Source organism: Mixophyes fleayi, chromosome 8, assembly GCF_038048845.1.
Source record: "Mixophyes fleayi isolate aMixFle1 chromosome 8, aMixFle1.hap1, whole genome shotgun sequence".
Lineage (NCBI taxonomy): Eukaryota > Metazoa > Chordata > Amphibia > Anura > Limnodynastidae > Mixophyes > Mixophyes fleayi.
This window is the reverse complement of record NC_134409.1, coordinates 123,093,953-123,121,658: the sequence shown is the minus strand read 5'-3', so window position 1 is coordinate 123,121,658 and position 27,706 is coordinate 123,093,953. Positions and strand designations below refer to the sequence as shown.

The 27,706-nt window shown below is 40.4% G+C and overlaps 1 protein-coding gene across 4 annotated transcripts in view; it reads left to right on the top strand.

Moving 5' to 3' along the window:
* ADAMTS9 (ADAM metallopeptidase with thrombospondin type 1 motif 9) overlaps window positions 1–27,706 on the top strand; it is a 197,544-nt gene that overhangs the window by 32,644 nt on the left and 137,194 nt on the right. For all 4 annotated transcript variants that reach the window (XR_012678594.1, XM_075183375.1, XM_075183374.1 and 1 more), the window contains 7 exons: window positions 10,324–10,595; window positions 13,418–13,501; window positions 13,617–13,741; window positions 15,378–15,418; window positions 17,580–17,685; window positions 18,667–18,813; window positions 23,533–23,674. Coding sequence is in view for 3 of the 4 variants with exons in the window: in XM_075183375.1 (XP_075039476.1) it covers window positions 10,324–10,595; window positions 13,418–13,501; window positions 13,617–13,741; window positions 15,378–15,418; window positions 17,580–17,685; window positions 18,667–18,813; window positions 23,533–23,674 (917 nt within the window). In the remaining variant the exon portion in view is untranslated. The remainder of the gene's footprint in view (window positions 1–10,323; window positions 10,596–13,417; window positions 13,502–13,616; window positions 13,742–15,377; window positions 15,419–17,579; window positions 17,686–18,666; window positions 18,814–23,532; window positions 23,675–27,706) is intronic.

The following is a 27,706-nucleotide window of genomic DNA, read 5'->3' as shown; positions in this document are numbered from 1 at the left end:
CATTGGAGCTTACAGTCTAAATTCCCTACTATACACACACTCACACACGGACAGCACTTACCTTCTTCTGTTGTCCTGTCACTGTAGTCCTTCCGCGGCGCTCAGTAATCTCCTTACTGAGGAGATCTCGTGAGTCTCACTCTCACAAGCTCTTCTCAGCAAGGAGCTTACTGAGCGCCGCGGAAGGACTACAGTGACAGGACAACAGAAGAAGGTAAGTGCTTGGGGCGGGGTTGCCTCACGGGGGAATGGGGGCCCCATTAGCCCAGGAGCCTCCATTCCTTTAATCGGGCCCTGTGTGCACTCTACGGCTGCCTTAGAGATCAGTGGCCTCTGTGTGAACAATCTCTCTCTTGTTCACCTGTGACAAAAAGAACAGAGGGAAGAGGGGTCCTGCAGTTACTTACAAGTGACGGATGGGCTGAATGTAAGGGCTGTCCAAATCAGGATAACACCAGAGGTAAATTTTTGTACCCTGCACTTCCCACCTTCCCAATGCAAGTTCGCATCCTGGACCTGGGATGCCATCGCGAGAAAGTAACATCTGTATTTGTGTCAAACAGTGATAGGCAGGCATCTTTCTTAAAAAGTCACCCGCTGCAAGTTGCTTTACGTGTTTCATGAATGACAAAGTCCCGGCCAAATGCATGTTCAAAATATACCCCACCGACCTGATCCTATTAACTATTTAAGGTTATATAATAGTTAGCGATGAGGCACACGTAATGTTTATTTGGGTAAGGTCTTTCGCCACCTGCTAGCAGCATACATCAGATGTAAGAGTGAATGCACACCAGAACGACTTATTGGGGAATCCAGAAGCTACAGGAAACCTCTGGAGAGTCTCTAGTCCAACAACCCACTGTATTATGCAGTGGTAATCTATTCCGACATGGAGAAGCCCTACAAAGAAAATCCGAAATTATGAAAAATCGATTGGAAAATAAACAGACTCACCGTCATGCTGGAGATCTCCGATGGGAGCACCATGCTGACAGCAAGTGATTCCAATTGGAGAAGTGTTCGGCACTGCAGGCTGACGTCATCACGACGTCTGACAATAGAAATTTAAAGCGGCAATGTGGGGACCCCTAAGGTTAAGTCGTTTAAACACTTAACCCGACATTGCCGCTTTAAATTTCTATTGACAGACGTCGTGATGACGTCAGCCTGCAGTGCCGAACACTTCTCCAATCGGAATCACTTGCTGTCAGCACGGTGCTCCCATCGGAGATCTCCAGCATCGGGTTGAAGGTAAGTCTGTTTATTTTCCAATCAGTTTTTCATAAATTCGGATTTTCTTTGTAGGCCTTCTCCATGTCGGAGTAGTGGATATTGATAAAGTGTACCCGACCCGTATTATGTTGTAGTAAAACACAATACTCTGTCTAGTCCGTGCTGCCTCAAACAGGGAAAAGTGTTTCTTGGACTTTTGTTTTTTGCTTGAGCAATGTTCTTTCCCCAGCTGGGTTCATGATCCCTGCTTTAATAATCTGTGGGAATATATTATTTAGTAAAATTGTTTTTTTTTACTTCTTTTCTGCTGTGTTTTCAAAAACTCCTGTAATTAGCTTTTTTTATCTTGAATGCGCGTTATATTTGACTAATATTGAACTAGGGATCCTTGTGTTCAATGTAGTGTAACAAAAGCCATGAAGTTGTAGAAGGGCTCTGTATATTTCATGTATGCTGATATTTAGTTTTTTTTTTACCATCTATAAATTTGTCAATGATTAAATTGTTTAGAGTTGACAATTAACACTTTAACACTCTGCTGCCCGCTGTGCGCATTGATTTAGCACGTATACCTGGGACTTTCATCAGTGTGGGGTTAAGTTTTAAGTGACAAGTGGATGCATTTAATACCGTTGTGCAATAATTAACTTTTTAACTTTTTAACTTTTGCTTCTGCAGCTACTTGTCACAGTCACATGAACCGGTCAGCTCACGCTTGTCCTATTATGCAGTTACTGGTTTTGCTGATAGGTACAAAACATGCCTGTTATACACGATGATAGCTAGATAACAGATTCACCAAATGTAATATTGAACTGCTTTGCAAAAGAGTATTTTTATGTGCTGCCGACGTTCTGCATGGGAAGACGGATTGTTGGATTCTCTTGTACTACGGAATATGCTGGCGCTATTTAAATAAATGTTTACAAACAATAAATATTGCAACAGACGTGAGCAAACCTTAATAATCCTAGCTGGGAACTATGTCCGATTCGGAGGATTCAACAATAAATTAGACCATACTTGCCAACTCTCCCGGAACGTCCGCATTTCGCGTGAGTCTCCCGGACTCCCGAGAGAGTGTGGCAATCTCCCTGATCTGCCCACTTCCTAGTGAAGTGGGCAGAATACGGTTCAAACGCCGCGATTCACTGGGAATCGCGGCGCTTGGCCCCGCCCCCACTGTAAAATGACGCAATTTGCGTCATTACGTCGTGGGGGCGGGGCTAAAATGACACACTTTTCGGGGACCCCGCCCCCCACACGCCCACCTCTTACTTGCAGCTCCCGGATCAAAAATATGAAATGTTGGCAAGTATGAATTAGACCATGTTGAAGGGACAAGGACAATTGCAGGAACTGATTCCATACTCTCATCAGAAGTCCTTTCCTCCTCTTAGCCAAGTCAATGTGCTGAACTCAGTCCTCACCTTTGCTACTAATACTGAATTTCAACTTCCATCTCTTCTTGGTCACCTCTCCATCTCTTACCCATAGTTGCCAACTCTCCCTGAATGTCAGGGAGACTCCCTGAAATAGGGGTGATCTCCCTCACTCCCTGAAGAGTCTGGCATTCTCCCTGATGCTGAGCCAGTACAAGAGGTGGTTGGCTTCACCATCTGTGGCATGATGACACAGTTCAGAAATTGTGTCCTATGTCCATGTATTGATGGCTATGGAGGTGGCCATTTTCATGGAGACCAAGATTTAATCAAAGACAACATGACTTCAGTAATGTAGACAGAAATGTAAAAGACACTTCAGTCTCTAGAGATTCATTAGCTGCTTTTCTTTAACACATAGTTGTCTACTCTCCCAGACTGTCCGGGAGACACCCGCATTTCTGGGAGACCTCCCGGGCGAGCAGGGCAACCTCCCGGTTCTCGCCCACGCAATAGATAAGTGGTGGGGGTGGGGCTTAATGATGCAAATATCACGTCATCTTAGCCTTGCCCCCTGTTGTAATTGGCCAAAATTGTGACAACCGTTTGAGGGTTGGGGCCAAAATGATGTGATTCGTCAAGCCCCGCCCCGCACACCCAACTCCCACGGGATCTCCCTAAAGCCAACAAGGAAAAGTTGGCGAGTATGCTCTCACCCATTAACAACATTATACATCTATGAATTAGTGGCTGCCTATAAAGATAGATTTTGATTGTGTGTATCAACAACTGTCTTTCTGCACATATACCGATAGTATTGTATGTAGAACGCTGATGTGTATTTATTTAGTGTTTTATTTTAGTGATACGTTTGTGAGATGGAGAATTTAAAAGTTGATGGTGGGGATGACAGGTTTAACCCTGTGACTGTCCGTTGAGGCAGAGGGGGTTGATTTATTAAAACAAAAAGGTTTAGATGGAGATCTTCTTTAAGCAGCTTTCAAGGAGAATTCCACCCAAAACCTACGTTCTCCCCACTGTTAGAACTGTCTGGGGCATATTCAATTAGCATTCGTGGACGCGACTACGCGCAGCTGCACAGGTCCCAGTACCGCAACAGCGTGGATTTCTACGCACATGTAAATCCGCAATGTTGTGGTACCGCAATGACACTTTACACTCTCAGCCGCGAATCTTAATTGAATAACCCCCTCAGAGTTTAATGTCCGGGACCTGCATGGTTTAGCAGATACTTAACACCACATGTGATCGCAACTGTCACTTTTTGGCTGATGTTAAGAAAAGTTTGAACGTAAACTGCGCTCATTGAAGAGTTGTCCATGACATTCAATAGACAAACTACAGAAGCTATTCAGATTTCTTCATTCATCTATCCACACCATCTATTAATCATCAGGGGCCTGATTCATTAAGGATATTAATTTGAGAAACTTCTTATTTCAGTCTCCTGGACAAAACCATGTTACAATGCAAGGGGTGCAAATTAGTATTCTGTTTTGTACATAAGTTAAATACTGACTGTTTTTTCATGTATCACACAAATACTTGATAGCTTTATTTGTACACTGAAATTTAAAGTTGATATTTATGTGCTACACTCACATCAGACCCTGTCTCATTGGAGCTTACAATCTAAATTCCCTAACATACACATACACAGACAGAGAGAGACAAACTAGGGTCAATATAATAGCAGCCAATTAACCTACTAGTATGTTTTTGGAGTGTGGGAGGAAACCGGAGTACCCGGAGGAAACCCACGCAAACAACATACAAACTCCACACAGATAAGGCCATGGTCGGGAATCAAACTCATGACCCCAGTGCTGTGAGGCAGAAGTGCTAACCACTGAGCCACCGTGCTGTCTATTTACTATTAAAAGTTTCCAAACTGTCAGTCTGGGAGAAGTGACTGTTACAAGCATTAGCAGAGGTATGTCCCAAACCAGGGGCAGGCTGGGCTGGGGGACAGGTGGACATTTGGCCCCCTGGGCCGGTCCCATTGTGGGCTACCTTGGGCTGGGTCACTGGGCCACCTGCTTTTTTTTTCCTTTAAATTGTTCCTAATAGGCTGCTGAGTCAATTCTTGCCCTCCGGGCTAAAATTTGCCAGCCTTTCCCTGTCCCCAATCCCCTTGGCACCCTTGCCAGGGTTATTGTAAAAATGTAGACTATACTTTAGCGTTGTGTTGTGAAGGGTTCTGGTATGGCGACACGTAACCTGTGTTTGTTTTATTTTATTCCCCAATTACATAGTGCACCTGTGGGAAGGAAGCTGTAGGTGAATTGCTTCTTGTGGGGTAACATTCTGTCTGAGAAGACTGAGGGCTAGATTTACTGAGCTGTGGGTTTGAAAAAGTGGGGATGTTGCCTATAGCAACCAATCAGATTCTAGCTATCATTTTGTAGAAGGTACTAATTAAATGAAAGCTAGAATCTGATTGGTTGTTGGTTGCTATAGGCAACATCCCCACTTTTTCAAACCCACAGCTTAGTAAATCTAGCACTGAGCGTGTTTCACTTTCCTGCTCACTGAAGGATATTTTGTGGTTAGATTTGTTTTCGTCATGTTGTGCTGAAAACATAACAATTACTATAATGTTAGATTGCATCAAAACAAATTATAACGATGCCCTTTCAGGGGTTTTGGTAAATGCCATTCTGCGTTATAAATACAAAGTTTGCCTTTGGATTCTCTTTAAGATTTTGGGCTGATGTCATTGCAGATGAAACTGTGTGGAAGTCATCGTTTCCTGAATGTAATACACATGTGTTCTTTCCCTCCTTATCTTGGCTCCTGGATTCCTTTTTATCTAGGTAGCGGCGATCCTATCTTTCTTTTTCTGTTATTTTTAGAGGGTTAATTTCAATCCGAATTTGAGTGAGTTATGACTAAAATGGAGCGGAGCGGACCCGGAAATTAGAGTGGAGGAAATTGTGGCAAGTACTAATTAGTTCAAAATGAAAAGCACGCCTAAAAATAGCACAAAGTCTATTGAAAGGTCACTGCAGCTTACGCAGACATATGGGGACCCTCCACACGTAGCATAAAAAGACCAAATGTTTTATAAATTAAGCAGCAGATTTACAGACATTTTGACTTTTATCGTCTCCCTGTGTGTCTATGTGTCACACATCCACTAATTCATAATATATCTGCTTTTAAGAGTAGCAATTTAAAGAGATCTGATGTGTTTAATTGTATTCAAATAATTATAATGTGAAAAGACAAATTAACCAAGAGCGGTTGCCTTTACATATATACATATCATTAATACCTATGCAGGTCATTGTTTCTTTGCCTCTGGCAATCCATGGTTCAATGGGAGGTAATTGACGTAATTTATTACTTGCAGGGAATTAGCTTTTTTGTTCTACTTAAACTTTCTCTTTATTAGACTGTAGCAAAAGTGCCCTGGTCCTTGCTCAGTGTGAGGATGTATTAGGGGGAGGTAAGGTGAAAAGCTATTGCAAGTGTTGTATTGTCGCTTCTTGGCCTTTTGGCTAAGACCAGGGGGTATATTAAAAAGTGGAGATGTTGCCTATAGCAACCAATCAGATTCTAGCTGTCATATTGTAGAAAGCAATAGATAAATGATAACTAGAATCTGATTGGTTGCTATAGGGAATACCTCCACTTTCTCAAACCTGCAGTTTAGTAAATCTAGCCCCAGGTGTAGATACCCGTGTCCACAGTGGAGCTTGAAGGCGCCCCCTGTTAGGTGATGTTCTGTCACCTGGTCCTCTGGCAATTAGGAAAGCAGCAGAAAAGCCCAGGATGAAGTGCCCCAGAGGAGTGGTCCTGGGGCAATTAGGAAAGCAGCAGAAAAGCCCAGGATGAAGTGCCCCAGAGAAGTGGTCCTGGGGTGCCTGAAAATCACTTGGGGGCTGGTTGCCCTCACTGTGAGAGAGTATGGCACATTAATCCCACTTATGGTTGGCTGGGCGAGAGAATTTTTTGATTGCCCAGCTGGGGTTGTGTAATCACAGCACTTATTTATTTTTCTCCTAGTTGGTCACTGCACTTTAATTTTTGTTTTTTCATGGATGACAGGGTGTGGGCACCCTTATGGGCTCCAGTGCCCAAGACCTGGGGGGGAGGTGGCCATGAGGTTCCCTCCACCCCCCTGAACATGTCCCATCCATGACTCTGATGCCCTGGGGAAAGCTTTGCAGAAACCAGTACAAACGGGACCTTCCTTAGCCTTGCGGGGCTTTTATAAAAAAAGAAGAAAATGAAGAAGTTGTATTACGTACTTCAATATGAGGTGTATGACTGTGTGATCAGGTGTTAATATGTAGCTGGCTGCTCGTTGAGTTGATTGGCAAACACACACTGTGTCACAGTGACCATAGCAAACACACACATTGAGATGCATTGTAGTACACACGCATTCAGACCCACATGATAATGCATGCATTAAGGCTCACAGTAGCAGTCAGGTCTACAGGAAGCACACAGGCATTCAAGCCCACAATAAACAGCAAACCATACTGACCGTCTGGAAGCACATAGGCAATCATAGCCACAGTAAGCACGCAGGCATTCAAGCACACCGTAAGCATGCAGGTATTCAGGCCCACAATAAGCACGCAGGCATTCAGGCACACCATCAGCATGCAGGGATACAGGCCCACAGTAAGCATGCAGGCCTTCAAGCACACCGTAAGCATGCAGGGATACAGGCCCACAGTAAGCACGCAGGTATTTAAGCACACCATAGGCATGCAGGGATACAGGCCCACAGTAAGCACGCAGGTATTCAAGCACACCGTAGGCATGCAGGGATACAGGCCCACAGTAAGCACATAGGCATTCAAGCACACCGTCAGCATGCAGGGATACAGGCCCACAGTAAGCACATAGGCATTCAAGCACACCGTCAGCATGCAGGGATACAGGCCCACAGTCAGCACATAGGCATTCAAGCACACCGTCAGCATGCAGGGATACAGGCCCACAGTAAGCACGCAGGTGTTCATCCCTAGGGGTGTCAACCTGACCTCTTCTATACGGGTGGTATATTGCTGCTTCCAAACTTGATACTGACTTTCTTATTCTTCTTCTCAACTGATATCTAACAAGCTTCTACAGTCTAAGATTGATTGAGCCCAGGTTAATTCAAGAAAAGAGTCAGGGATAAGTTCGGGTGTAGATAGGTATCTCCCGGATGGTATGGGACAAGTTGACATCTGTGCATCACCACAGTAACAGAGTTATTCAGTTTCAGTGACACACAGGTATTTAGCTTCAGTAACACTTGAAGGTGTATTATTGTATGTTTAGTAGGTGGGGTATGTAAGTTTGTATGTCTGTGGTCGTATCAGAGTGCTTGGAGTAGCTGAATAAAGGTAAATATATCAAACCTTCTAAAAAGGAAAAGTGGAGGTGTTGCCCATAACAACCAATCAGATTCTACCTCTCATTTGTCCAGTACATTCTAGAAAATGATAGCTAGAATCTGATTGGTTGCTAGGGGCAACACCTTCACTTTTCCTTTTTTTTAGAAAGTTTGATAAATCTACCCCAGAGGGAGCTGGAAGAGGAACACACCTGCATTAGCCAAGAGCAAGGGAATGGATGCCTTCTTCACATCGTCTGCTCCTCAATAAGGCTTGTCTTACACTGGTGATTTATCCACAGAGATTATGTCGGTAATGCTCACATCTGAAAATCACTGCAAATATGTTCCCATAGATCAGGGGTAGGCAACCTGTGGCTCTCCAGGTGTTATGAAACTACAAATCCCAGCATGCCTTGCCACCTATCAGCTGGGTATCTACTGGCAAAGCATGCTGGGACTTGTAGTTTCACAACACCTGGAGAGCCGCAGTTGGCCTATCCCTGCCATAGATGTTCATCATTTATAGTTCTCCTTAATAGGTTTATACTGGGTGGTGAAATCTACAAACCTTCTTGTATGCAGCTTCTGTCATCTGTCATAGCCAGCTTTATATTTTCTCCTATATCCCCATTCACCCCTAGTTATACCGCTTTCATACTGCCGCCCCGGCAATATCCCGGGTTTTTCAAACCGGGTTTTTGCCGGGGCTCGGAGCGTCCCAGCTCAGAAACACCATTCATACTGTACCTCGGACCCGGGAATTTCCCGGGTTGACCCCATTCATACTGCACAAGTCTGTGGGAGTCATCACCAGAGCAGTTTTCATTGGCTGAAAAATGGTGATGTCATTGAAAGGTGACTGTTTTTTTGACGCATAAAGATGATGCAAACGACATCATCCTCCAGAGACAGGCAGACAGCCAATCAGCTTGTTTTCTGTGCAACCCGGGTTGCACCATTCATAGTGCAGGCAACCCGGGTCCGACCCGGGAATTACCCCTCGATAAATCCCGGGTTGAAGACCCGGGTTTTTAGACCCGGGATTTTTGACTTGTACCATTCATACAGCACCAAGACCTGGGTCGTTTGAGCTCGCCCCGGCAAAAACCCGGGATTTTGGTGCAGTATGAATGGGGTATAACTTTTTAAAGTATACTTTTACTTAAAAAAAAAATCTAAAAAGTATAATCACAACCATGTTGTTGTATGTTGCAGTATAATTGTATCACAATAATGTTTACTATACACAATAATGTAACATATTGTTTGCGACAACCTTTTCTTCCTAAGGGCCTGGAGGTGTGTGTATTTTTACCAATTTCTATTTTTATTCTACTAGAAAATGTTTTTGTATTTTATTATGCATTGTTTACATTGCTACAATTAGCCATAGAAATAATGTACATATATTTATTGTTCCAGGAAACTAGCTCTTAGGAAAAGAGTATAATTACTTCCTTTTTCATCCTTAGGCATTTGTTGTTGGCTGTATTTTGAAAATGCAGATATTATTTAAGTGTGTTTTATTTTTCTTAAGTGATCAAGTCATATTTGTATATGTATGATGTAGTAAATATATGTATAATTGTTGATTTCCATTTAAACTCTTCAACATTTATTAAGAAAATGTGTATAAGGACTCCCCCACATAGACTGTTAATATATTAGATGTAACCTTTGCGTTCCGTGACATAAAAAAAATCTCTTGACCTGTAGCTTTTATATATAGTCACAGAAGCCTATGGTGTTTTCTAGAATGATTACCATTTACACAAGGTAATTATTTACCCCATATATCTATTAAGGTGTTGCTTTTACAAGTAGAAATAACCGTGTGCTTCTGCAGTAGATAATTTAATACACTATTCTGCTGTTGTCAGCTTAGCAACTTCAGTGTAAGGAATTACTTTACAGCTTCCGTTCCTTTACTATCTTACCAGAGGGAATTGTTTTATTGTCCTAGAAACGGCTATATTTGAATCTTATAATGTTGGATGATATAGACTGCATACTAGCTTCTGTCTAAGCACCTGATTATATATATCCTACCTTAAATAAGGAATGAATAAACCACTATTTCAGCTGATGCAGAATGGTTCCATTCTGCCCATGATTGCAACTTATTTCATTACAGGTCTCATTGCTGCCAGGAAACATTTCTTAATAACCCTTAGGGCCTTAGATTCTCATTCCAGATTGAGGGATCAGTAGTGTGCAAATAGCTCAGTAAATATGGTTGTATATAGTAATCCAAGGAAGTACAACTAATGATATGTACAGGTATTATGGGTTCTGGAATTTCCTCATTTTACGGTGTCTCTTTTTAAAATCTCACCACAGGTCAAAAATATAATCCAGTCAAACACAGGAAGAGGGGAACTCCACAGGGACTAAACCGAATGTTGTCAGAAAACCCAAGAAAGAGGCAATTATCAAACCAGGAACCCTCATATGATCATAGTGATAAGATCAATGCAACACGTACTCTAAGAAGAACAAAGCGGTTTCTGTCCTATCCTCGGTATGTTGAAGTGATGGTAGTTGCTGACAACAAGATGGTTGAATATCACGGTGCTAATCTCCAGCATTATGTTTTAACGCTAATGTCCATAGTAAGTATCTCATTTTTGCTTGCATCACTTCCTGTCTATTAAGAAAACCGGACACTTATAATGTGTGTGATAACTAACAAAAGGTAGTATTTATTTAGATTCAATCTGTAATCATCTTTGCCATGAGAAATCTGTAAAAGTGACGTTTATGTGTGGAATACTTCAGTTAAACGGTTCTTTTGAAAGAGTGAAAAAGGAGTAGTGCAGAATTGTCTATAGCGCTGATCCACAGAAACATGGAGGCACAGTGGATCATATCAATAGAGGGGAAGAGCTAGTGATTAATCATACATGCACAATGCACTGCAGAAAGCTGGATTTAATCTGACACAAAATTAAATCGTAATTTTGACTAAAACTAAACATGTAGTAATGGTTTGAATTAAGGGAGATAAAATGAAATATCAAATGTTTCTTACCTGAGCTCTGTCGGGTCCTGATGTGTCTAATACTTTAGAGCAGGTGATCCTCTAGGCCAGTGGTCAGGGAACAGGGGTAAATTACCCCAAATGGGGTAAAAATGAAATTCCTGGGGGTAATGCTGCCGATTCACATGCTGTCAGTTGGATTGTAGACCCCTTTAAATGTGAAATTGCTGTTGTACCAGAAGAGCCTCAAGGGTTGGCAGATGCACTTCTTGAGCTTCGATGCAATAATGAAGCACATATTGCATTTGAAAACAAAGCAGATCTGTCATATTTTTGGATGTCAACAGCTGCAAAGGCATCCAAAATGGCACATGAGGAGGCAGTCAAAAAGTTGCTGCCGTTTGCAACAACCTACCTTTGCGAACAAGGATTTTCCACTCTAACGAACATAAAAGCAAAGCAGAGAAATCGATTGGATGCTGAAGACTGTATCCAAATTGCTCTGACATCAAAATGCCCCAATATTAATGCTCTCGTATCAAAAATGAAGCAACATCATTTCTCCAAAACCTGAAGTTTTGAAGTTGAAGCTTTCAAAGAAATTTTTAATAGATTCAATAAAATTTTGAATTCCAATCATTAATAATATATGATTTCCTTCCTTTCAGATCAAGGGGGTAACGTCGGCGTATCTAAATATATTTGGGGGTAAAAGGTAAAAAAGTACCCTGACCCCTGCTCTAGGCCTCTAAGACAAGAATTGTATACCTCTGCCCCGTGAACGTCCAATTTATGCAAATGACAAATTCACAGGGGGAGGGGCTTTGACAACCCCAAAGAAGTTTCATGTAGATCTCTATTTTGAGATTTAGATACAAATGGGATCCTGACAGAGTGCAGGTAATTAACATTTGGGGCTAGATTTACTAAACTGAGGGTTTGGAAAAGTGGAAATGTTGCCTATAGCAACCAATCAAATTCTAGCTTTCATTTATTTAGTGCATTCTACAAAATGACAACTAGAATCTGATTGGTCGCTATAGGCAACATCTCCACTTTTTCAAACCCGCAGTTTAGTAAATATACCCCTTGATATTTCATTTTATCTCTGTTCCACCCAAAACTGAATATCTAGTTCTGGGTGGAATTAGCTTTCAAGAACTTCTGTAAACCAATGCAGGATTAGTTATGCAGTGGCCAAAAATGTTGCTGCTGATATCGGGGGCTGGCTGGCAAATTTTTAGGTGTGGCCACGATTTCACGTGCCAGTACTGAATAAAACTAGCGCAACCCCATGACTTGTTCAATAGTTAGCATTTGGTAAAATAGACACAAACACTGCTATTTGCCATGATAATGTGGCCACTGGAGATCTATGGATCGTTTCATTCTACCTTGCAAGACTGAGCAGTCACACATGGAATTATAAAAGAGATTTAAGGTTACCTTTGTGAAATAATATATACCCTTGTGTGAAATGAACATTTCTAATGTATATTCCAAACTTCCTGGCCTCTTTTAAATGCATCCTCAGTGTCCTTAAGCAATAGCGCCCCCATATGGTGGCTTACATTGCTGCACAGTCTACGGTTTCCTGATGTCATTAGCCATTTATTTAAACGGGCAGACACATGAAGCATTATGCAATGTTTATGTCCCCCAGATGGTTTGATGGATAGTGTAGCAAAAGCACTTAACCCACCATGAAACCACAATGTCACAGATGTTTTCTGCACTAGTTAGCAATATAACAGAAACTTATGCATAAGTATGACTTTTCATAACTAATTCTAAACAGACAACCTGGACATTTCAATTAATTAACATGAGTGGGAGTCCAGTGCACCACGCCGCTGGTGCTGAGTTTATGAAAAATGTCAGAATGCATTATGGCAGAATGAATGATAGCCTTTTTTTTTTATCAGAAGTAGGAACCAAATATATATTTAAAATTTATTTTAAGAAAAGTAATTCTTTCAAGTAATGTCCATTAAAGTGCTGACATGAAGGTCAAAAACAATTTATTCAATTAATTAATGAAGTAGCTTCTGGACCACATTAATTTCACTGCCGTAAGTTTAATTTTGACTCGTACAGCATGCTTACAAGATTTGAACATCCAATCAATGACGACCAATGATGTTCTGTATCTCGTAACAGCCAATCAGATATCAACGTTTAGCAGCTAAGTTTAGCCAACAGATGAAAGCTAATATCTGATTGGTTGCTTTAAGTTATGGCAAATATGTTATATATACACTATTTGATTAAATAAATAAAGGTGTAATAATAAATTAAAAGTCAAATAGATTTTTCTAGGTCCAATATTGCTACAAAATTATGACCTACGTGAAACGTCTTCTAAGCGTCCGTTTTATATAATTACTATGAATACTTTTTTTAAAAAAATAGAAATAGTAAGGACCAAGCCGAATAATTTTGTGTCTCACGCAGGTAGCCTCTATTTACAAGGACCCAAGCATTGGAAATTTAATCAATATTGCCATAGTTAAGTTAGCTGTCGTCCACGATGAACAGGTACCGTATTATCTTATCGTATTATTTTATATAAACGGAAAATGCATACAAATGCAATGTTTCTCTGAATGTGGGTTATGTTTTTCATGTTTGTTTTTGTTTTGTATCTGGCTAGGAGGGTCCATCCATTTCTTACAATGCTCAAACCACTTTAAAAAACTTTTGTATATGGCAACAATCCCAGAACCACCCAGATGACAATGACCATTCCCACCATGACACCGCGGTGCTTATTACAAGGTGGGGCAAATTACCATTTAAGTGTTTTGTCTTAGTGGTGTTAGATGTTCAGATTTTTGACTGTAAGGGCTCATCCGCTAGAGCAGAACTGTGATGCAAACAGAAAGTGACGCAAGTATACCTTCATACTGCCGCCAAAGGATTTACGCTGTTGCGCAGCACGGAAGTAACTGCGAAAAAATCATTCAGATGCCGTTTTCTTGTGGCTGCTTCCGTGCCATGTAGTCTGCACAATACGATCAGCAGTGAAATATAAGGCACAGAAGTAACCACAAAAAAATGGTACCTGTATGATTTTCTCTCCAAAGATGCCTTACCAGCAGTATACTTCAAGTGTATCACTTGGAACATAACATTAGTATTCGCTTGGGTAGATGAGCCCTAAAACAATGAATGAGGTATTTTCTAGAAACCCTATATCACACCTGATAAAGTCATGTGTAACCCAAAACTTGTGTAGTATACTGTAAATCACTATTACAGAAGAATTCTAGAGAATTTGGTTTTCAGGACATTTAATTCATCTCCCTAAGACTGGTAGAGCCATCGTGTCCTCTATGGTCCTTGATAAATTCATTCCAACCAACATGACACTTGATCTACTCTTTTGAAAACCATATTGTGCACCATACCAGGGGTGTAACAGTAGATGGGGTGCAGTGGTTACGGGACTCAGAGGTGATGGGGGATTGCCTCCTCTCCCCCCCTGAGGTTCCCGTTCCAAAAATCAAGCGGTGGCCTCCTCTAAGTGGCAGGTGTGCATTGGGCGCGTGCACCGGACTGCGCATGCACAAAAGAGCCTTCTTTTGTGAGAGAGCAAAGTGACAAGCCTGGGACGGGAGAACGCCATTGCCAGGCCCGCTACCCAAATTTTGCAATGGGGGCTCGATGATGCACTCTTCCGACCTTGACGGTAAGGTTGATTGACCAAGCCATGGTCCAACTAGCCCCACCAACAACCTTTTGTGTACAGTTTGCATATACAATGAATGCATTTATACATAATAATTACAACAAAAGTCCAATTTAAACCTTTTATTGCATATGGCACAAAGGCAATATAATAAGTCATTATTCTTGCTACTGAGCAGTACAGTGATTATAATCTGGATTATACATTTGGAACAGAGGTAGGCAACCCGCTCCTCTCCAGAATGCTGGGACTTATAGTTCCACAACAGTTGCAGCATAACAGGCCGCCTACTTTTGCTCAAGAAAAGTCGGGGAAGTTTAGTCTTCAGGCTGCTGCTCTGCTTTTCAGATTTTCAAAGGTGGAGAAGCAAAATCTGATAAATGAGGTGAGCAATTAGTTTAACAGACTGTCACCAGCAGATATTTCATTTACTGAGACTTACGTCAACTTGCTAATCCCACAGACGAGGTCCTGTGGTTCTACTGGGATCTGTGATGTGCTCAATAACTGCTTAATGAATTACGATGTAAAGTATGGAAAGTCTAGCATGTGGCAGTAATGTATGTTACGCTCACCCACTTCTTCTAGCCCAATGGAAATAACAGACGTCTTTGTCAAAATGTAAAATAATCTTTATGTTGAAGGACAGAGATAGAACTGGAAGTTTCATTTTATTTGGATGAATATTTCAGTAAAAGCACCTTTTTTTCCATTCATTTTCAGACAGGATATATGTAGAGCCCAAGAGAAATGTGATACCTTAGGTAAGATGTTTCTATTCATTACTTTATTGGAATAGAATATGTAACACGAATTGAGAGCATTGAGTGTAACTTGTAACTCAGATTTAAGAAGCATTAGCCGGTTCTTACAGACCAGGGGTTTCTTTACAAATCAAAACCTATGAGCATTTATTTTATATCCGTTCAGGTAAGCACGCTGCTGATAACAATGGGGTTTTTAATTACCTTAAACTTTTACATTTTCCTCCCACTCCTTAGTTTGACTTTAATTATGGTTAAATGAATAATGACACTAAAAACGAAAGTGGAGGTGTTGCCCAGAGCAACCAATGAGATTCTAGTTATCAGGTATCTAGTACATTCTAGAAAATAATAGCTGGAATCTGATTGGTTGCCACCTAAACTTTTCCTGTTTAGAAGGCTCGATAAATCTATCCCTAGGACTTTATTATTTTATTACATTTTAATATTGTTCTTTACATTGATTAATTTGCGTCCTGAAATACACTTTCTCCCTAAAGCATACATGCCAACTTTTAAGATTTGCGTGACAAGGAGGGTGCGGAGCCTAATGACGCTATTAAGCCCCTCCCCCTTCATTCAATGCCGTGAATGTTGGCAAATGCGGGAGCTTTGCCTACTCCTCCGGGAGTCCGTGAGGACTCCCCGAAATTTGGGAACCTCCCAGGAATTCCGGGAGAGTAGACAAGTATGCCCTAAAGCAGTGATGGGCAAACTTTTTCAGGAGCGGGCCAAATAAAAAAGAAAAACTTTAGGCGGGCCAATATAATTTATTAAAAAACCCAAATATCGAAATATATAATACAAATGTTTTGAATGGGACGGAGGGTGTTATATAGCAGTGTTACCTCTATAAGTGCAGCAATCGTACAGACACCACTTATTTCAGCAGGTTGTTGCAGATCCGTCTTTCTGGTGAGCCACTAACTGACAACACAGCAGCCTATGGAAATCCGCCTTAGTATATGGCCCAGCCCATCTCTTCTCACATGACTTTCAGCCATTAGGGGGTGGGCAGGTGTTTGAGTGATTGACATACGAAGTGTCCTTTTAGGAAGGAGGATGAAGTGTAATGGAGGAAATAGCTGGGAAGGCATAAAAATGAAGGTTCTGACACACAGGGTCGGCCCTAATAATTTTATGCATATTTTAATGAAATTTTTTAAAATATTGGCGGGCCGGATAGAACCTCTAAGTGGGCCGGTTCTGGCCCGCGGGCCATAGTTTGCCCATCACTGCCCTAAAGGATAACTGGACGGTACAAAATGCATGCCATTGAAATGATAGGATGTGGCCCAATCTCCTGCAGTTTAGAGAACATGGAAAAATCAGCTAGCAACAAATGCCCCAATTCACGTTCATGCGTTTACCTGTGTAACAGATGCATTTGTACAAGAGTATGACATCACAAAGCTGCGTTTGCACTTTTTCTTTAGTAAATGAACCTTATTGAATGCAGTCCAAAGCGCTGTACCACTAGCAAATCATTCAGTGACCATATATTGCAGTCTATTACTATAAATTTAAACAAGTGTTGTTAAAGAGCCACTGAACTTTAAAATATAAGTTGATCTCATTTAAAACACTGTTTTGTATAATCTGCACAACTACACATACAAAAGTTTCTATATCAGGACAGGAGTTATGAGATTGTTTGCAATGTTTTCATCTCGTCGTCAGTTCCTGAATGGTTCCCTGCAGTGTCCTTAAATGATAGGAAATCTGATATAAACAAGAAGGATATGCCTGCTCTGTAGTTAACGATCTATCTGAAATATTATCAGTTCTGATAAGCTCATACCAAATGTGCATATATTCCTGTAAAGGTCATTTGCACTGAATTAATGTGGAGTGACTTTATGTCCACTAAAATTCAAAATACTTTTTAATTGCCATACTTTACTAATATGCTTCTTTTTGGGAAAATAATAGATATTATTTTTTGGTGTGGGCTGCATAAATGAGTGCCATAGATAGTAATAGCACCAGTGCCACAGGCACTTTCAAGTATGTGCAAATACATTTCCAATAAGTGTTCATTAATATACACATTAAGATCAGAGTTTAATAAGCATGTCATAAACTATAAGCTAGCAAATGCTGCTGCAATGATTAGACCGTGGCGATATCTGCTTTACTGATCCTTCATTACTTGCGGCAGGTCTGGCTGAACTTGGTACAGTGTGTGACCAGTACAGAAGCTGTTCTATAAGTGAAGACAACGGACTGAGCACGGCGTTTACGATAGCACATGAGCTTGGACATGTGTATGTTTCATGTAAATATGTTTGTCTTCAACATAAACCTTCCTATACAACAGATCTCTATAATTCTCTATAATCTCTCCAATTCTTTTTTTTTTTTTTTAACAAAACTTTATTGCTTCCCCTTCCGTTATACAATCAGCATCCATGATGGTTTAAGGGTCATGTCCCAAAGTATAAAAACACATATACACCAAGGTGTTCACCTTGCAATATTTTATTTGTACTTAATTATTATTATAGACCTTTACCACCGTAGCTTCTAGAAGCAGTTGATACACTATTATTTCAAAAGCCCCCTTGACCATGTTTAGTGATTTGATCATTAAGTGTTTTATTATTCTACTTTATGGTTGAACATACATGTATTAGTAGAAAACAAGTTTGCTTTTCTGTTCTCACAAAATGTTTTTGCTTAAAGTACATATGTCACCTACACTATACTTGCCAATGCTTGCCATTTGGTTTCCGGGAGGCCCAGGGGGCAGGTGGGCCTGTGGGGGCGGGACTCGGAGAATTGCGTCATTGGCCCTGCCCTCCTTAATGGTCATAGCCATTTTTAACAGCAGAGGGCGGGGCCACGATGACGCGTGAATCACGTCGCCAAGCCCCACCCCCTCATTTTACCTTACCTAACCGGCCGGGATGCGGGCAGTTGCCCTGCTCTCCTGGGAGTCCGGGAGGACTTCCAGAAATATGGGAGTCCCTTGGACATTCCGGGGGAGTAGGTAACTATGACCTACACACAGTGGAGGCAGCCATTTTGGAAACTGAACCAATATTCATCAACATGCAACCTATCAATTCACTAGAAGCCAGTGACAACATTGAGGAGTGACCCAGGGATGTCATTGGCTCCTAGTGAATTGATAGGCCACAGTTATAGATGTTGGTTCATCCTTCAAAATGGCTGCCTATGGACCGTGTAACCTACTGGCAGCACATCTTGACTGTTGATGACCCATTTTCCCCTTATATTCTCAGATTCAATATGCCACACGATGACAGCAATAAATGCAAAGAAGAGAGCGGGAAAAACCAGCAACACGTCATGGCCCCGACTCTAAATTTTTATACCAATCCCTGGCGGTGGTCGAAATGCAGCAGGAAGTATATAACTCAGTTTCTAGAGTAAGTTCAACTTTTTCTATACAAAATACTAGCAGCATAACAACTGATATTGAACTAACCCCTTTAGGAACGGGGCCTTAAACTATGAAATGTCACAATGTCCTTAAGTACGACAGATTACAGAGGTGTTGCCACTCAGAGACTTATACAAATTTAGAAAACTTACCACCTACCTCCACGTTTAGCAAGCCTAGTCTAGCTAGTTCTGGTTTTGTTTATACTTAAATTGACTTAATAGGAAAAGCATTATCTATGTTTTATAAATAATATAGTGAATGGTTGTAGGTCTTCATACCACCCAACATTTAGGTATAAATTTATCATGCTGCGGGTTTGAAAAAGTGGAGATGTTGCCTATAGCAACCAACAACCAATCAGATTCTAGCTTTCATTCATTTAGCACATTCTTCAAAATGACATCTAGAATATGATTGGTTGCTATAGGCAACATCTCCACATTTTTAAACCAGCAGCGTGATAAATTTACCCCATAGAATCACGATATTGGGGCAAAATAAGCCACGCCCATATACCCCGAAAATGGACACATTTAGGTAACACTCCACCCACTGTTTGTTAAGCCCCACCAATTTTGCTGCCCCGGGATTTCCCGCCAAAATCGGGACATTTGGGTAGATGTGGATCTTGAAGTACATCCAGACGGCAGATTGTAAAGATATCTCTGATTACAGTTCAGTAATAGAGGAGATAATTCTGGTTTTGTCAACGCTCTTATTCGTTTACTGCCTGTGTCATATAAATTATACACCGTGTAGAACACTTTGGAACAAGGGTATATCCAGCTTATTTCACCACACTTTTCAGTCATTATATCACCAAAAATGGTATTTACAGTATAACCATAGTAGCCAACCTTTAACGATTGGCCTCCGGAAGTCTAAGTGTAGAGGTGGGCGGGGTTCCACGAATCGCTAGGAAGTGGGCAGATGCGGGAGAATTGTTAGCTCTCCCGGGAGTCCAGGAGACCTACCCAGAATTCAGGAGTTTCCCGGGCATTCCGGGAGAGTTGGCAAATATGAGTATAACCTATGTGGCTTAAAATACTGTATTGCTACAGTGACTCGAGAAAGGAATACAAAGTTAGCGTGTATTATTTCTTTTCAAGCTTTGTTGCCTCTAATTCTAGATGTTCCACATGGGATGTAATGTTACATTTTATTCGCCTTGATGACTTTAAAGAAAATTTGCCTCCACTCAAAGCTGAAAGCCATTTCAAGAGGCCTCTCAAAAGCACGGGAATGTGTTTTAAATGTTTATTTGCCAATATTACTTTTGTCATATCAGAGTAACTGGCAGTTTAGCTGTTTCCCTTCATGGATGGATAACTTGGAAATTCCTGTCAGCTAGGTGTAGACCGTACATCAAAACAGATTTAAGAACCTGGTATATCCTGTGCGGAATTGTTCAGATGTTGGAACCTGCTGGTGTCTTTTTTTTTTATATATATTTTTGCAAGTAGTGACTTAAATCTGCACCTTTAATGTCTCTCGTGGCACTCGGAACGACTGAACTTTGCGGAATAGATTTTCAGTGGCGTCAATGTCTGGTGCGCTCCCCCCCAAGTCTCTTAGTGTGATATATGAAGACAGTTGTTCTTGTACTAATAAATTATTACGCACACTGGATTCCGTAATAAAAAGGAGTAATCTCAGGCTGCTGGCAGCTCCGGCTGAGCATTCCATGTCCGTGGAAACTGGGTAACCACAGCAACCACTGGTCTCACGCTGGCCTAGGATTTTTCTAATTGGACATTTTGTCCTGGTATGACAGTGTGAGAGGGGATACCTGGATAGGCAAAGGAAACAAGGCCTCCGCAAAGCACCAGGAAACCATTCAACGCCCGGCAGAGGTTGTTTTTGTTAGATCTACAATGGCACAGTGTGCGGTTTGCTGCAAAATATAACTGTGTTTTAAGGGAAACAAGACCCCCTTGTTTATATGCAACATGCATCGTCTATAAGCAGCGCTGTTTAAAAGGGGCGGTGTAGTGTATATATATATATATATATATATATATATATCAGTGTTGGATAACCTGTGACACTCCAGGTGTTGTGAAACTACAAGTCCCAGCATACCCTTCCAGCAATAAGCTGCTATATATTGGCAAAGCATGCTGGGACTTGTAGTTCCACAAACACCTGGAGTGTCACAGGTTAGCCAACACACACACATATATATATATATATATATATATATATATATATAGTTAATTCTGTACATCTGAAGCATCTATCTCCCACCGTCACATAATTAACACGTCTAATACAAGTCGTCCGGTTACTTCAGCTCTTACTGAGTAAAACCACTAAACAGGTGATCTCAACTCCCCCGTGATGTGGAACCTTGGAACCTGGCACCGAATTAACGCTGTGTGCATAGTAACACTTCCCAATTTCATTGACATTGTTGGTGAAAAATTTGGACATCCCCCAACCTTAACCCACCATTAATAACACCGGCCACACAAACCTCCCTCATCCACAGATGTTTTGCCTGCACTGCTTATTCGTGGTAATCTGTCCCTCCTTGTTTCCGGTTTATCCCCCAGCTCTGTATCCCCTTTGCTCTTTTATCTGTTGTCTGTCACCAATTGTTTCTTCTGAGCTCCTTGTTTATTCCCTTTGTCGCTCATGTCTATCTTCCATGTTCCAATACCTTCTTCCTTATCACCATTACCGCTTGTTCCATAGTTTCAGGAGACTTCTAGATAAGAATTCTGAATGTTACTGGTTTAAAAAGGTTCCAATAATACGCCAAGTAGTTACTTTACCGCTCGCAAGAAGAGGGAATGAAGTCCCCCAGAGCCACTGGGCTAAGTTGCCATTGCTAATACCACTGTTTGGCTGCTTCGACCTTCATAACAAGGAGGCCAATTCCAAAGTAATTAGTCATGTGAGCATGGAAATAGCAGATTTGTACGGCGTAACAGATACTACCAGGTGATCCGGGGAAACGGCATTAATGTGCGGTAACCCTTAGCAACTAATGTGACATTAGCCATAGTAGGCCTGTGCCTAGGGTCGACAGAGACTGAGCCTTATCCTATTCTTTTCTTTCACCAGTAAGAGGGATGAGGGGAGTAGACTTGTCTGAGAAGGGGGATTAGAGACACTAAATTGAGCTCTATGACTGATCTGCCAAAATTCCAGAATGTTCTGTGTAAAAACAAAACAAAACAAAAAAAAATTGGTGCCTGGCTTCAATGTCATATATATAATCCTGGATATTAGCATTGGTGCAAGTGAAGAAAAGCCTATATTATTAGATACAGAACATATGTTCTGTGTGCGGGATTCAGATCTGGGATAGATTAGTTTTGTCTGTGTCACAGCTTCGATATGATAAACTGATGCTGAATAATGGTACTGAAAAGTGTATAGGAAAATATTACTCAATGCAGTGACCCACAGTCCCTTCATAAGGTCCGATGTATTTAGGTGTGTAGGAACCGGGGGGTAGAGGGGGCAGTTGACCCCCCGTGATTTTTGTTGGGTGGGCAAAGACTGTGTTTTGCCCCCCCGTGAACGTCTACACAAAAGCCTTCATGCTGCTTTCTGAAGCCATGGTATCTGTTCTAAACTTTTTGGAATGATAGATTATCTTAGTATAACTACCAAACTGTTCTTTAATATAGATTGCATTAGTATAGATTTAATACAGATTGATTGATTTGTTTATTTCTAAAACTCTAAGTATTGCGTTCATAAACGTTTAATAAATAACCTCTATTGATGATGAACAACTATTCACTTTACTTTTACCCTGAATTTCGTGCGGTGCGTCCAGTAACAAACATGAGATGTAGAAATTGAAATTTATAGCACAGACCATAACCAGTGAGGCAGGGACTATAGGTTTAAAAATGCTCCCTATCAAATGAGATTAGGGGGTAAATGTATTAACCTCCGGATTGTTGAACTCCCGCGAGTTCGCCGTCTTCAGCGCTTAAATTTAAAACGGCGCTGCCTTGTAAAGGGAAACTTCCCTTTACAAGGCAGCGCCGCTTTCAGTTTAAGCGCTGAAGACGGCAAACTCGCGGGAGTTCAACAATCCGGAAGTTAATACATTTACCCCCAGGCCTTCAAAGAAATCCGAATAAAAACTAGGTTAATGACTATGAAAAAGGTAAATATCTAAGATGAACAATTGCATGTATCTATATTTCTAACAACTATTGTACAAATTGGTAATTATTATTAATAATAATATAATAATATTTATTTAATAATGTATAAATTAGTAATATTGTACTAATTGGTAATTATTATAAATAATAATATTTATTTAATAACGTATAAATCTGTTTTTGTTCAACCCCTGAAACACTGACAAAAATTAACATAGGATCGGGAGTCTTTATATATCTACAGTCACTGTTACAACTGTCGTAAAACTAGATAATAAACGTAAGAAAATGGGGCTCCAAGCCCTATAGTAGTCCTTGGCCTTTTGCCCCCCCATGAACATTTTCGTTCCTACGCCCCTGCCTGTATTATTGCCCTTCTGTGGAGCCAGGGCTGAAGACAAGGAAAGGAGACACACCTAGAATGATGGCACAATGCAGTATTTAGACTTTATTGCACACATATTTGGCGTTACCTGTCCTATCTGGTAGTAAAACAAATTAAAAACTCAAAGTCAAACACAAGAAATGAAAGTTTCTCCAATGCTGATTACATGTCGGTTCCCTTCCAGTACAGGATATGGTGAATGTTTGCTGGACGGACCTGTATCCAGAAAATACACTTTGCCTCAGCAACTACCTGGTGTTATATACAATGTCAATAAGCAATGTGAGTTAATATTTGGGCCAGGATCGCAGGTGTGCCCATATATGGTTAGTATTTTTATATTCCCAGTTTATAAATATTATATACATGTCTTCTTCTGCTAGAATTTTCTCTACTGCAGGTGACGGACGACAAATTTGTGTAAAAAAAAACCTTAGTATTCTATAAACTCATATAATATGTCAATACCAGATCTAATAAATAAGAGACATTGATCTGTATACTGTACATGAATATAGGTATACATTCCTGGTAATAATATTTATATAAACTGTGCTTTGTAACGTCATAATTCATGGACAAAACTACAATACTGGAGATTATAGTCCTGATTCATCCAGGAACGCAAAGTGAACGCAATTTGCAGTTTTTATTATCAGATGTAAATTCCAGGCACGTCGGCCTGTATTCAAGTACAAGCGGATCTCAAAGAATATTTCCATTTAAATACGGTATAAGTGCGTTCTGCCTATAACGTCACTTGCCGTATGCAGACAAACACAGTACACTGCATTCTGCACGTACACCTGCCCTGGTGCGAGTGATACGGCTAAAAAAGCCACGTACTTCAGAGATACCCAGAGCATGAACCGAACCAAAGTGCGTGTGCCCTTAGTGTACATTGCCTATGTGCATACGCCCCTTCCCTCCCCCGTCCCGCCCTTCAAAATCATAGGCTGTCGGAAGTGTCGATCAAACTTTAATTGCATGCACCTGCGTTCACTGGTGTAAAGTCATTCTCTGAGCGGGACTTATATACAAAAACGAATCAGGCCCTATGGGGGGAATTCAATTAACTGGGAGATATTTTTTAACACCAATTTAATCCATTTTAACACGTTTTTTTGTCATTTTTGAGCGGGATAACTTTGCCCGCGATTCAATTCCATTTTTATCGCTCGTTTTTTTTTCATGAAGCGGTCCTCTCGCGATCCGGTAGAAGGTCTACTGAAAGTATAGGGTGTGCAAGAGGCAGCCGCGTTAAAAGCTATTCAATTGTTTTTTAACGCGGCGCGTTAAACAGGACAATATGCTTATTTATCTCGCACCTCTTTGGGGTGTGCTAAAAATAATAAACCTTAGAAAACTATTTGAAATTATGTAATAATAAAAAAAAAAATGATAAACTATGTTTATCAGTAATGCCTAACATGTAAAAGTTGATTTTCTTGTGAAAAAATAATAATAAAAAATAACATAAAAAAAAATAAAAATCACTAATTAAATATATTTATGTATGTTTTTGGTACAAATATGTATGTACTAATGTGACATGGTGTAGATGATTCTATAGTAAAAAATAGTGAAATAAAAAATATGCTAAAGAAAGTACTGTAGTGTAGATATTATCAACTAGAATGGTTGTGTAATGCAATCTAATGTATGAAAATATATGGCAATCCTTTTTTTTGTGTTATACATGATCGCATTAAACACTCTCCTTCACTCCCCTAAAAACTCCCAAACACCAATGATTAACGCGCGGGGGCAACGTTTACTAAACTGCGTGATTGAAAAAAATGTAGATGTTGCCTATAGCAACCAATCAGATTCTAGCTGTCATTTATTTAGTGCATTCTACAAAATAAGAGCTAGAATCTGATTGGTTGCCATAAACAACATCTCTGCTTTTTCAACCCCGCAGTTTAGTCTTTACCTGGTCACGGAGCTGCTTGGTGACTTCTGATATCTTTATCATTTAAACTATAATGGTAAATTAGTTCATTGTTTAATATCTCAAAAGAAAAATATGAATTCAAGTTTGATACTGACGGCATAACTGGTTTTACAATTCTGACCAGGCAGTTTGCTGCTGGCAGAGTTCCAGCCATATTGGTAAAACCAGTTTTGTTGGGAGTGCAGGAGTTTTTTTTACCAAACTCTGATTGATACCTTGGCCTTGATTCATGTTCGGTAGCGACCTGTACGTACTTTGCGTTTAAAAAAGAGCACGAAACTTGAGCGTAGTTCTGCCCGTATTTAAATCCAAGCGGATCTCAAGATACGTTCCCATTTGAATCCGGTCATAAGCACGCTCTGCCTAAAGGTTCCTTGCGGTAGTAAACAGAACATACTGCAGTACACGCACATGCCTATGCACAATATGAGGTCATATCAGAATGCATGCAAAAAAAAAATTATATTCTAAAATAAATTAACAACTCTAAACAGTATAACCCAGGATTTCCCAAACCCAGTCCTCAGGGACCCCTAACAGTGCAGGTTTCCTGGGTGACAAGTGAAATAATTAGCACCACCTGTGGATCTGTTACAATGTGTCAGTCAGTAATGAATACACCTGTGCTCCTGCAAGGAGATATGGAAAACTTGCACTGTTAGTGGTCCCTGAGGACTGGGTTTGGGTAACACTGGTATAACAATTAATAAAAATATGGTAGGCTTTTAAAAAAATTTTTTTTTTTTACATTAAATGCATAAATTAGGATGTTCTTAATGTGTACTGTGCATACAATGTGTTTTTATGACTTAATTGCATGCACATGCTGTTTGCTATCTAATGGCACGCATACGTGTACTTTTCCAAACAAAGACTCTGCCGGGACAGTTATCACTTCCAATCGGCACTTACACCTGCCCTGTACCAAATGCAAATGATACAGCTGAAAAAAGCCTGCTTACGAGAAACCCAGGACTTGAATCGTCCGCATCTGCATCGAAACGCCCTTTCCGCACCCTTATCGTACATTGGCTACGTCTGTCCGTCCCTTCCCTCCCTAATTCCGCCCTTCAGGTCGTAAGCATTTGCGTTGGGACATGAATTAGATGCAATTGCGTTTATTGGCGTAAATGTCCTTTTCACAGAGCTATTTCCCTCAAAATACAGCACGCAAATCAATTTACATCCGAACAGGAATCAAGCTCCTTGTTTTCTTTCGAATTGAGCAATCATCACATTGAATAAAAACATTATTTTTCTCTCGAATAGAGTTGCTATTCCTGTTTTAATTAATATTGCAATAGTTGTCATTTAACAACTGTGAATTGATTGCACCTTGTTACCTTCTAGCTATTTTTGTGTCATAAGCATTTAAATAATAAATTAATTGTGAAAACACAGCTCTTGTGTGTGAAACTGCAATCTGATATGTAATATCACCAATAGAATGCTGTATAAAGCAGCCATGTTACTTGATCGCAGATCCTAGATGGCCTGTTCATTGTAAATCTAATTTGAACATGCGTTGAACATTGGCTTTGTCTATACAATATGTTTTTTACAGTAACACAACAAAAATGTTTAATGATATATATGATAATAGGCTCCATATTGTAAATTATAAGTATATTATAAGTTAGTGAGGAATTCTGGGACATTATAAAGGTACAAGTTTGTAGTTTGAGTGCATTTATACAGACCATGTATGTATTTTACTTTCAAATTGCCAAAATTCCAGTGACGTGATCCATTGTGTCACAAGGTTTGAATCCACCAATCCCTGCAGAGCGTTTCTATCGCCATCACTCAGATAAGAACCGTTTAGCTTCTGTCTACTGTACTTTCCCTTTCTATAGAGATCCAAAATAGAAAAGAGGCTTTTTATAGAGCTTTTTAATCATGTGAGCTTTAAGCCAAGGAATGGGTCAGAAATTATGCTGGATAAATTTAGTTAAGGATTACCACTTCGGTAACTTTTGGAAATCATTGAGATACAGACTTTGATAAATATCAATGTTCAGTTAGTGAGTGCAATTGTTCTTTAAACCAGTAATTCTTAGGATAAAAATTGAATGTAACCTTTTTTTGTATATAGTCTACTTACAAATGCTGCAGGGTAGTCAATTTCTGATTCTGTTGAGACACTGTCATGTGTTAGTTATGTACTAGTCACTGTTATTGGGAATTTCCTGGGTTTATAGCTTTCCCTTGTGTGAATGTAAACTTTGTTCCATATTTAAATAGGCTGAGTGCAGAAAGAGGGTCATTAAAACCGGACAAAGTGGGTTCCTTTCGTTGAACAACTGGAGCCGAGCTCTGAGAAAGTGTTTTATTAAAGTGCAGTGTAGGCAGTTCTCTTGTGAATACATTTACGTGTTATACATTAAACTGCCTGGGAATG